This window comes from Lonchura striata, chromosome 3 (assembly GCF_046129695.1).
Source record: "Lonchura striata isolate bLonStr1 chromosome 3, bLonStr1.mat, whole genome shotgun sequence".
NCBI lineage: Eukaryota > Metazoa > Chordata > Aves > Passeriformes > Estrildidae > Lonchura > Lonchura striata.
Genome location: NC_134605.1, coordinates 62,748,212 through 62,761,056, shown reverse-complemented (window position 1 = coordinate 62,761,056; position 12,845 = coordinate 62,748,212). Strand labels below are relative to the sequence as shown.

At 38.6% G+C, this 12,845-nt stretch overlaps 1 protein-coding gene across 1 annotated transcript in view; it reads left to right on the top strand.

The window, feature by feature from the left end:
* Positions 1-12,845, top strand: part of NKAIN2 (sodium/potassium transporting ATPase interacting 2) — a 510,593-nt gene that overhangs the window by 473,063 nt on the left and 24,685 nt on the right. Inside the window, exon 5 of the mRNA XM_021547161.3 lies at positions 10,171-10,231. Within this exon, the coding sequence (XP_021402836.1) occupies positions 10,171-10,231 (61 nt within the window). The remainder of the gene's footprint in view (positions 1-10,170; positions 10,232-12,845) is intronic.

The following is a 12,845-nucleotide window of genomic DNA, read 5'->3' as shown; positions in this document are numbered from 1 at the left end:
TATCTCAATGTTACAGATCTTGTGAGGGCAAAAAAAAAAAAAAAAAAAAAACCAAACTGTGATTGATTGTGTTGTTTTGATATTCATGTTAGGGATCTGCATCACAGAAGCAGGACTTTCTGGAGGCAAGAAAAGCAGAGTATTTTCAGGGACAAAGAAACACAGCTGCTGTACCAGCATGGTGGCTGCCTGTGTGCACTTGTCAGAGCAAAAGGAAAAGGTCTATGGCTTTTGCTCTCACTTCATGCAGTCCATTGCCAGTGTGCAGGCTCGATGGAGACTGGCCTTCTCTGTTTGTGCAGGAGCTTTCCCTCACCTCTCCTGCTGGGGCCAAGGCAACCTAATCTGCCACTAGATGGGCTGACCTGAGTGACCCATGCCTGGAACAGGTGACAGAGCTGCAGCCTACACCACATGTGGCTTAAAGAAAACACAAACCTCACATTTATCATAGAGACTAACATGTCAAAGTACTGCTGCCACTTGTGCTCTTCCTACCAAGCAGCTTCTGCATCAGCACGTTGAACAGCCTGTTACTGAAACCTAGGGAAGAGATGTGTGCTGTGTTACTGAGAGCCACACAGGTCTTCAGAGCTTCGAGTTGGTGATCACTGCTTTAGAGACAAATGTGCCCAGTTCAGATGAAACATTTATTTTTAAATGGGCATCTGATGCTTGCCAATGGCAGAGGTCTAATTCAGACTCCTTGATCACCGTGGCTGGCACAGTCCCAGGTACTGCATTATATTAACAAGGTTCATAAACTGTCAGAGATATAACTCATCCACTAAACTCTCTGCAATGAGGCACAGACTCTGAGGACATGGCCTTTCCGAGAATGTTCTCTCTTTGTAATTCATCATTCCCCCGAAATGCCTCATGTGATATGATGTTACTGGAATCTTCAGCTAAAAGGTTCAAACTTTTTTTTTTGGTCACACATATTGCAGAATGTATTTCATATGTATTCTGCCACCCCAGGTGGTGACTGGGGTATCTACCATCAAACTATTTCCATTCAGAGCAAGGAGATCACTATTTTTCATGCTGAATAAACAAGAGAGTGATCCCCTGCCCTTAAGCAGAAGGTCTGTAAGGGGAAAGGTGCCTTTGACCACAGAATTCAATCTGTTGTTCTGCTTGGAGCCTCTAAAGCGTAATCTCTCTTTGTACCGGCCTAGGCTGCATGGTGTGATATTCATTTAAACTCTCCAGTGGTTCTCCTTTTGCAGGAACGGTTTTCACAAAGCGCTTTGGCATTTGCGTTTTGAAACCTGCTTAGCTGATTTTGCTGAATGGAAAAGGTAGCCCTAAAACATGTCTTTTATTATAGTTTTCAAAGGTGGAAAAAGCCTGCAGTAGGCTAATGCTGAGAGGAAAAATAACATTGAAACATTAGCTGAGTTCAGTTACTTTAAACATTAGACACCACAGGAAGAGGTTTTATTGACTTTGAAACCCCCCTGACACTTGATGCTGTTATATTGTGCACCTGGAGCAAAAGGTTTGTGCTAAGAAATGCATTTGCTAGATGTATGGACACTAAGGAGATGGAATGATGTGGAGCACCCTGTGCATGCTGCTTTGTACCTTCCCGAGATACCTCTGTTTCTTTACTCCAGAGCAAAAGGCTTAAGGGAGTTTTCAGTTAAGATAAGTTCATTCATCCTCATCTTCCTTACATGTATTGCCACAGACAGAGGCTGTCCTGTCAGATATCTCACTTTTTCATATTGTGCACAGGTACGAACAGCCAGGGGGCTCAGGCAAAGCCTGTGCCTGACAGTCACCTTCCTGGCAGCTCTGCTGCTGCTGGCACTGTCAAGGAGATCTGTCAATTCCTCTGCTGCTAGTCCACAATTCCCACTGAGCTGCTGAATAACTATTACTGTATTTTGATAATCCATCAGCGTTCAGGTTTCATAAGTTCAAGCCCTATTCATCTTGATCACACTCTCTAAAGCTGTTCCTGTGAATGCCTTATTTGTTTTTCTTTCTGTGTGTTAAAGTACTGAGCCTGACTATTCAGGCTGCTGAAGAGCTGCTTCAGCTGAGCTGTGCACTTTGCATACCGTGCATCCGTCTGCCTCGTCAGCACCACCATCACCAGCTGTTGTAGGAACACTTTGATCAGAGCATTATTAGGCTGCTGCAGCATCACCACCACCATGAAGTCAGTGCGGTGCAAAAAGCTGTCACGTTCCATGAAGTTTCATGACTCCTGACCATCATCAGAGCCTTCAAATAAACAGCAGTTCATCACAGGGAAAAGAAATATCAGAGAAAGAGTTGGCTGTTACTGACAAGTCTCTTACCTCTGATGAAATGTTCTGGCTCTTGTCATTTATGTGGCAGCAATGATCTAATTTAATCTAATATGTGATATTGAAGAAAATTACCTGCACTTTCTTTCTGAACTTTTACTTTATACAGTTCTCATGGTGGCCACAGTCCTGAGAAACTGGCAGACACTACATATTATTCTCCTTCTCATCTTCTACTCACTGGCTTCTGAATGTTTCTCTTTCCCAGATCCAAAGGTCTGGTGTTCACATTCAAAGGATTGAATTTGCCATATGGGTGCCTCAACTTGGAGGGATGAATTTTCACTGAACAGAAACTCTCATATGTGTTTGTTTATCAGAAATTCGAAGCTCTCTTGCACCTTCAAATATTTTCCCCTATACAATCTGCACAAAATTTAATTTTTTTCCCTACAGCTCCTCAAAAGAGAGAGTAGCATTATAATCAACTATCTCTTCTAACAGAGTTCAATTTAAAATGCTAGACATTCATTTAGTGGGCTGCAAGGAGTCTGTGGCTTTGTTAGATCTGCAGCATAAAGAACCAATTTTTCTTATCCTAATCCTATGGCTGTCTGAAAAAGGTGACACACAGTTACACATAATGATAAGAAAAGCTACTGCTGCCAAAGGCAGGAAGATGCCAAAGCCAGATGATTAAACCTTTCAAAAGCTTTCCCAGAAGACAAGAGGAGGCAAAGGTCCAAAGTTTTTTTCGTAGAAGTTATCATGCTATAAAACCTTCAGAGCATAGCCCATATAGAGACACATATACAATTTTGCTTTAATAACCCATTTTTATTATTTACAGAAAAAATTGGGTGATGTGTGTTTTAAAACCTTTAGTTTTTTGTTTGTTTGAGCTTCATTTTTTGTTGTTATTTTTTTCTGTTGCCAAGAGGACAGAGGCAGTTTTGTTTAAAAATAAATAGGATTGGTTTGTGCAATCTACACAACTCTAATGGCTAAATAATTTTTAGAAGAGCAGGCACCATACACAACATACGCTTGACCCCTGTACAATCAAAACTCTGTTCTTACAATGACAAGTTGGGCTACAGAGCTACACCATGGAAGGAAACAGAGCAATAGATTTTTCCATCTTCAGGATTTCCCGTACACTTATATTGGATGGAATTAACAAAAATATGTAACCAAAAATCTCCTCTGTCTTAATGACGTCAGAAAATGTAAAGTGGAAACAATTCACAAGAGCAAAAAATATAAAATTAAAATTTAAAATCCAGGTTTAACATATTTTTGGCATCACTAATGCCTTCAGCCTGCACTGAACACTACACATTTGAGCTGCACCTAGTACCTGCTGGATGCTGGTGGGGATTTTGTTCCTGACCTCTCAGCCCCATCCTTGCTCTAAGCTGATCTGCACAGGTGAGCCTACCCTCTGTCCAATGAGATGTGCCTGCCTCAGCTTCTTCAGGGAATACAGCAGAATCCTGGCTGGGGCATTTCACTTGTGGGAGCAGGAACATGAAGTTCAGTGTTAAGCCTGAATCTACAAGATACTCCACAGTTCAGCTAATACAGAAGTCAGCATCCCCATGTCTACCTTATGTGAGCTGGTAGCCCCTGTATTTTAGGTTACCTTTCAAGTCTGGGGCAGGAAAAAAGGACATGCTACTCTTTAGCTGTGAGATGAAATCATGGAAAAGTGCCAAATATCATGTGGTTATCAAAAGCATAACTCACTCTGAAATACCTAGGAAGAATGAAGAGTTGAAGAAAGTTTTAGGTCAAAATGCAGAAAACTCTTGCTAAAGTTTAAACTTTCTGGAAATTTGGGTCAAGCCAAATGTCTGTAATGCAGACACAAAACAGTAAGTATCTCTTGCTTTCTGCTGTTGTTAAAGGTTTGCACTGCTCTTTTGTGACAAGCCACAGTGCTGTGATTTTCAGTGCCCCTGTAGTCTCTTCAATTCATCAGGTGCAGAAGCTGGCCAGGGAAGATGCTCGGGGAACCCTGAACAAGACAGAACTGCTCTCAAGCACCCAGCAGCATTTCAAACAAAAGTTTTCTAGCAAGTCTTCACGGGGATCTTCAAATGCTTATACAAAAAGGGAATCTCTTGGAAACTGAAGAGTCCACTGAGAAATAAAGGAAGATTTTATGTTAAGCACCTTCTAGACAGCTGATATAAAAAAGATTATGATGTACTAGTTGAAATAAATGCAATTTTTATCACACTTCTCTTTTCCAATGTGCCTAGACTTATCTGAATTTATGATTCATGGTTTTACAGTGTCTGCTAAAAAGAAAAAACCAAAAACCTTTGGGGCTGAGTTTTCAGCCCAAAAGAGGAAAGAAAAGTAATTTGATGACTACACAGGCTAAGAAATTATCATTTTGGATTGCTTTTAAATTTCATAAGTGCCCACTAGATATTATTGTGGACATGTCAGTTTGACATTTGCTCTTTTAAGTAATTATTTTGTTGTACAGAATAAAGCTACTTGGCCATAGTAATGAAATCTTCTTTCTGGACAGTACATAGATAGTTAATTCTGTAAAAGAATGACAGCAAGGCCACACAGTCTACCTTTCCTATCAGAAATCTGTCCTTATACCAATAGTTTCCCTATTCTCTCCTCTTATGATGAAAGAGATTTAAACTTGGAGGAATGACAGGGTTCTTATAATGTTAAATGTAAGCACAAATAAAAGCATACCTCAACAGAGTAGTTTCCATGGAACACAGCTTGAGTTTTATATTAAACTCCAGCAATGATGTTCACTCACTGGTGCAGCACTTCTGAAGGCAGTGAAATCAAGCTTGAAAGGGTTTTTGCAGGGGGCAGGTTTAGAACCCCCATGACACAGACTTAAATCTACAGATATTGAGAGAAAGGTCTCTGCCTCACCTTTCCTGCTAAATAATGAGTATGATTCTTTTGAGAATCAATACACTGGAAGCTTTCTAGACTGTAATTTTCCAGTTCTTCAGTTGCTCATAATGGGTATGTGTGTGTGTATATATATATATATATATATATAAATATATTTCCAGACTCCAAAAATCCATTTTAAAGAAACATTGCCCCTTAAATGCACATCACCACAAAGGTTTTATGTGTACAGACCACTGTAAGCTTAAGAAATATGATTAATTTGCACATGGCTGGACATGTAACATCGCAGCTTTGCAACAGAGCATTCCCAGGTCCAGAATTACATCCATGTGTTTCTGTCATATTAGTGTTTGAATTAGCTTATATTTTGCTTAAGTCTTAAAAGCAGAGTGTTTACAGACACCTGCAAAAACCTAATAATGAAAAGCAAATGCAGAAGCCTTAGCTGTTTTAAAGATACTGAAATATTTTTCCATTAGAAAACACGATAGATTTGTGGGTTTTAAGTCTAAGGTCCATTTCACTAGACCAGGTATGGTTATAGAATAAAAACATATTCATTCAAAGAAACCAAGACTGTGTATTATTTCCACAACCCTTAACTCATTAATCCTCATCTCAAGCCTGCTCCTCACCACACTATCACAATTAGATCTCCTTCTAGTTTTTGTTTCCTCCTTGCTGTCACTCTTTTGTTTCAAGTTCCCAGATTAATAAACGTAACTTTTAGTAATTACCTATGTAGAAGAGGGAAGCATGGGAACCTTGACCAGCAATTATGGGTTTTTTATATGATAGCCTTTTTCCAAGTCTGGTACTCTTTGCAGTATATAAAAACATTCATCTCCATGAAAGAAGTGAGAAAAAATAGCACAACAGGATTTTAATCAATACTGATTCTGATTAAGTTTGATCACAGCACTTGACATTTTGAGCAAGTCTGGAAGTACACTCACAGTGACTCAGGATCTGCCGAGTCTTTAGAGGTGTAACGGGACATCATTGACTTAGATGGGAATATTCTACTTTTTTTGTTTTCCTTATACAGCTATGATAAGGCAATAAAGTGCATTAACTATATTTTGTAGTCAATCTTCTTACCAAAGCTTCAGTAATGCTGTTTTATTGGTGATTTATTTTAGGCTTTGCTGGTCTTTTTTTTTTCTTGACGGAAGGAAAATGGTTTTATCAACATGCTTATAGATTAAAAAACCAAACAAACAAACAAAAACAAATTTTAAAAACATCCCAAAAAATTATTAAGTGTTTGAGATCATTGTTTCTAAAATTAAGGTCATCAGATGCTGTTAAAGTACACCCAGGGAGCTGGTGCAGGCATGGATAATATGTCACTTTTAGAAAGAGAAATATTCATTTATACTCTCATATGGACATATCAGGAAAAGTTGTAAAGAGCAGGTTTTTCCAAGGTGCAGAAAATGAGGTTCATAAAAACATGCATTTACTAATCACTCTATGTATAAATGAGCAGGAATGTTGTTAATGGTTCCTTCTCCTCTAGAGGCCCATACTACAGCATTAAAATGTGAGTGGGACAGATGTAGACACCTAAGCTTGATGGGTCTGGGATCCAGAAATTATATTCTGCTCATTACACCTATTTCTTTTTATCATTACATGGCTTATAAAAAAAAAAAAGCTCAGTTAATTAAAAAAAAAAAAAAGTAGGGATGCAAAGCAACAAGATTTTTCAAGCAACTTTCCCAGTTTTAAAATTATTTTCTGAGACAGTCAGGCTCCTTCTCTTCTTTATCTCTGAGGACTCATTTCCTTCCTTCTTATGTATGACAAAGATCTTTTGGAGCTACTGAATCAGGAAGACTCTGCTCTGTGCAATTCTCATACTGCACTGAGCAATGCTGTGTTTGAGGACATCCCAGGAATATATTAAGAGATGTGACTAACTTCTATCATTTGCTTTGGTTTGGGTTTCTTCTCTCATATTCTTCTCCAGGATGAGGAGTTATTCAGTGTTTTGTTTGGATTTGATGGGGGTTTTGGGGTATTTTTTGTGATACAAAGGTATATTTTGGTATGCTTTTGTTAGAGAGAAAAGGTTAAAGAAGTGCATCTTGCACTATAACAAAGGTAGTAAATTTTGGGAAACCTATCAATCCATGTGGGAATTCATTAAAAAATTTAGTTGACTAAAGTCCCCAAAAAATCTCTGCTATCTGCATAGATGAGCTGTACCCTTCTTATGGAAGTCCTAGTCCACAGCGGGGGAAACATGTTCCTGATCTCTATCTTGGGGACCTCTGCAGTTGCCACAGGCTCAGGTCTTTGAGTATCATCAAAGTGAAAACTGCCACTTTTGCTTCTGAGCCTCAGCTCGCAGTGTGTGCCCACTGCTGCTGATGCAATTAGAAGGTAAATATTTAATGATTATCTGTATCAGATCTGATAAACTACAAATTACTTGGTTAAAAAAAAAGAGAATGAGGAAAAAACTAATGTGAGATTCAAATAACAAAATGATTATGTTTACCAAGCAAAGGGTTGGATAAATGTGGGAGAAGGGGAGGTTTCTTTTATGAACTCTGATTATCTCATGGGAAAAAACCCTGACATTTGTACTTAGATCAGAACAATCTGAGCTTTAAGGCATTCTTTTAATCAACAAGCTCGTCTGATGAAATGCTGTAGGATTAGCTTATATATCGAAGGATTTCCCTAGAGATTTAAGCGATGTAACTGAATACAATTAAAAGATCAGTTGTAAACACCATTTGTGATACGGATTGTTTGCTGTACTTTGCAAGATAAGTTCAGTTAATAACACATGAACTTGTGGTGGTTTACAAGACAGTAAAGTATTGAACTGTAGTGCAAGAAAAGGATTACCAAAGGAGCCTGCTAGAGATGCAACTATTCAGCTATCTTGGATCTGATGGTCTGTAAAAAGAGAACAGAGAAACTATTAAGCCAAGGTTCACATCCAAGAATGGAATCATTTATGAACAACCTTTCTGGGCCTAATTCGTTGCTGAATTAAACCTCAAGTAATGTCATTGAAGTCAATGGGGTTGTGCAGGGCATAAGTCAGTGGAGCAAATTAGCCCTCTGTCTTGAAGCCAAGAAACAAAAGGGAAGAGTGATCCAATAAAGGAGAGATGAAATGCTGATATTAGCTGAATGCCACTTCTTGGTACAGCGCGTTCTTTGTGTCCAGCAGTGAATATTTCATCCTCCCCAGGTGTAAAATCTTCCCAGCAGCACTATAAGGCAGATTTATAATAAATGACAAAATTAATGGTTTAGTTCCGTTGTAATGCAGCTTCTGGGCTTCCAACAGGAATTTAAACTGTGAGCAGACAGCACCTATGCTGGCTTCAGTGTGATCTCCAAATCAAGTCTTGATTTCTTTAGGGAAGGCTTGAGGCTGCCCTTTTTTTTCCCCTTTTGCTATCTCTTACCCATACAGATATTAGAAGATAGCATTTGTGGGTATAGGTAGCTTTCTACATAGAAAACTGACAGAAATACCAGGAATATCTGTGTAAGAGCTGAAATAAACTAGGCATAGTCACTGCCTCAGGTATGAAGGCACAATGAAATAGAATGGATTTGTTTGCATTTAATTTATATATGGTAATATTAAGGGTTCTAAGAACCCACAATATTGTGGTGATTGTGCATATGCCTCGGACTAATGAAAAAAAAAATCCATTTTCATTACCAGCATTCATAATACATGGTTTCTCAAATTTCACTTCTTCTACTCTCCAACCCACTGATTGCTCAAACTGAAGTTAAGATCATCATCTCCCTCAGCCGGAGATTATGGGTTTTGCACCATTCACAGAGAGCTCAGTCCTGGCTGAAGCTACCAGGCATTTTTATTATCCATATAATCCATATAAAAAACAAATTCCCTAAGAGTACAGATGGTTTTGCAGCTCATACAAATATCTCTGTGAGGTGGCCTGTGCAGAATAACACATTTTGGCAGCACAGCTTACTTTCCACTACACAAAGATCAAATAACTGGAATTCTTTTGACGTCATACCATGCAAACTTCAGCGATGAGCTAAAGGATGAAAAATGATTTCTTGTAATGAAGTGGAGAAAACTCTCCAGACCTGCACGTAAGGAAGTTGTGTAAAGCGGGCAACATGTGACATGTGTTCCTGCTCCAGTATTTGTTCTTTTAGTTCTGGTTTAGCTTAACAACAACAGAACTTGCTGGAGGGACCAGCAGCTGACTCACATGATACTTGGCCTGTTGCATGTGTGATATTGGAAATTTATTCCTTTTTTTATTATCATTTATTTCAGGTGGTACTTCAATAACTGCTCCAGATTTTCATTTTCTTTAAATCCCATTGTTCCAATTTACAATTAAATTCTGGGCATGCTCTTCAGAGAGGATTGAAGGGAACAAGATACAAATTTGCCAGCTGTTGTGTGAGATGTGTTGATGTAAACACATCCAGGACTATCCAAAGTGACTTGTAATAAAGCTTGGGGACTACTGCAGATATGGGAACAAGTTCCATTAATCCACAGCCCTAATTTCAACTGATAAAATATCATTATAAAGCTGGTTTACAAGTGCACTGAATTTGTCCTTGATTTAGTTGGCACAGTTCCGATTTTAAAAAAAGTTCTGCTAGAGAGTCAGGTTTTGTTGTATAGCAAATCTGATTTTGACAGAAATATTTACATTTTCAGTAGCTAAAATCTCAATCATCCAAATACTCATTCACTTTTCTATTTTTTTCAATAATTGAAAAGAAGTCAACTAGGTATTAGAAAAATTTCGGTCAATTTTGGGAAGTTTTATTGAAGGATGTGTTTTGCAAGAAAGATGCAAAATTCCCCTATTTCTAATTAAAATAACTATTGTGGAGAGTTATCTTTAACTCCTAAAGAAAGTCTGTTAATTTTGTTGTTTCTATAGTCGCTTTTCTAAAGCCATCTCTTGTTTCTCTATGGTATCAGTCTTGCATCTAACACTATTACATTTTGTTTCAGCTGGCAGGCTTCATCTATGCCTGTTATGTTGTGAAGTGTATTACTGAAGAAGAGGACAGCTGTAAGTACTAAAGCTTTATTACATACAAAATGAATTCTTTTTTTTTTTTAATCACCTCTCCACTATGCTGACATCAACCTAAATGCCATGATGACATCAACCTAAATGCCTTATTATACTGTAGCCAGATCATATTTTCTGTCCATCCTTCTTGGTCTAAAATCTGGAAATATCTGAGAGACAAAGGAGGCAAGAAATACTGGTTTGAATTTACATACACCTTTCATCTGGAAAGATCACTGCAACTCTTTATGTCACAACTCAGCTTAAGACATAAAACGAGGAGTTTTTTTTTTGTTTGTTTGTTTTTTTTTTTGGTTGGTTAGTTGGGTTTTTTTAAACAAAAAGAAAGAAAAAAATCCCAATTAGTAAATACAAGCTTTTTTTTCTTTTTTTCCTTGCTCCAGGCTGTTATTAACTATTTTCAGAGTAATTGGTTACAACTGAAGTCATAGCTCTTTTGTGTTGGCATGTATGTTGTCTTGTAAAAGCAATTCTGGCAAGAAAATAGCTTTAGATCATTGCAGGACTTTAATTTATGAGAGGTTAAACAGCGGAGTTCCTCTTTGGTCCTGCTGCTCCCAGGCTGCACTTACATGAAGTGAAATGATTTCATATAGATGTAGATTTGTGTTTCTTCTGCTTGTTTATATCAATTGAAGCCTGTTGAGCAAAATTTGCTCTTATTGCATACTGTAGAGTCAAGCCATTTCATTTTTTTCTCTACTCTAACCTGAATTTTTTTAAAAAGGTCCACTGCAGCTTTTCAGTACATCTTGGGATTCATACTAAAGCACTTTAGAAACAAGTATCAGAACTGCATGTAACTTTGATAAAATATACATGAATCCTAGGGAGAGCTCTGCAACAGGAAGCTAAAGAGTTTTTATTTGATTGAGAGCACTGCTAGGGCTGGCGGGGGTTCCTTTGTGTGTTCTCCTGCGTGGAAAATAGCTACAACCCTGTAATCTATTGGCAATACAGTGTCACTGTGAACCATCAAGGGGAGATTTAATGCTGAAATCAAACCACCACACTTTGGAGGTCGTTTCGACTATGCTCATTTCAGTTGTCTTTGTGTTTCTGTAGAAGTGAGGAAGGTATAAAGAGTACAAAGGGTTTGGGAAGCTGTGTGGAGCAGGGGTATGTCACAAATAGACTTTTCTGTTTAAGGAAATCATATGTATTTTCTCCTGCTTTCCCATTAAGTGCATTCATTACACACAGAGCTGGAGGAGAGTTATTCGTTGTCCCCCCAAAATGAAATCCCATTCAATACTGTTCTGCCCTCTCTTCTAAGGGCTTAAATATTTTTTTCACTATTCTGTAGTGCTTTAGGGCATGATATAAGTAAAAAGCAAAAAAGGGACTTGAGACTTGGCTCGCCAATCAAGTGCAGAAGTCAGAGAACATTTGAGAGATATCTCCCATTGTTCATAAAGTGGCATTCCTGGCAGCAAAGTGCCACGGCCAATATGGTATTGTTTTCTTCTCTCTGCACCAAGAGCTCCCTATTGTTCAGCAGCTACAGACTGTCATGTTTCTTTGAACATTTTTGTGCCATCACCTTGACTATTTTGTCATTACTTTTGTCATTTAGATTTCATTACTACTCTGTACACCCCAGCCAGGTCTCCTCATCCAGTCAAAGAGCATCTCACCCATCTGTCAGCACCTCTCTGAGGCACCGGGGTGAACTCCCACCCAGTGCAATGAATCCAGCACAAGTTCAGGTGCTGCAGCGTCCCCTCTGCTGAGGTTTGTAAGCTTGGTTGGCAAAAAAGGGAAAGGGAACTTCTCTGGCTGAGTTGTGCCAACAGTGTAATAATGCTCAGATTGGATCTGGCCCCTCAAGGTATCACAAAATTAAAACAGCTTTAGTTTCTACTGAGAGGCCTCATGAAGTAGCAAGAATGATTAAAGTTCTCTCTCTGCTCAGACATCTGCTCTGCCATGTACCACGTGTTCACTGCAACAGCCAGGGCCTGCAGTCTATACAAATACTTCCTGTTCAGGTGTAATTTAAAATTATTTTATTTTCATAGATACATTTTCTCACTTTTTCCATCCCTTTTGGTAGCACATACATCTATCACGCTCTTCTGAGAAGTGTATCCCTTATGGATGTCATGTTATTTAGCATTTATAAGGATAAACGTATTGGGTCATACCAAAGTTTCATTTAGCCACAAATCCCTTCTGATGAGACAGAACCAATAGAAAAAGTCTTTGCTTTTCATGATGGACAAAGTGAACACCCATACACTCAATCCCATTTCTTCTGCTTTGCAAATGGGCCATGGGAACAACAGCAGTCCAGAAGAGGAACAAAAGAGGCAGAAACACTGAACCCGGCAGAACTGAGCAGCAAGGTATAAGACTGGAGAAAAACCCATGCAACATCCAAGAGCCAAACCTGGGCATGTTCCAGATTTTAACCAGATGAAGATATTGACACTGCTCTGGAGTATAGAACATGTCTCATCTCCTGCTGGCATGGAGTCTCAACTGTAAAAACACCGTCAAGTTGCTCTTAAGCTGCTTCAGCTGATTTAGCTTTGCTCTCAGACTAATTAGAACAAGCTGAAAGAATTACTATTTCTCCATTCTTTAT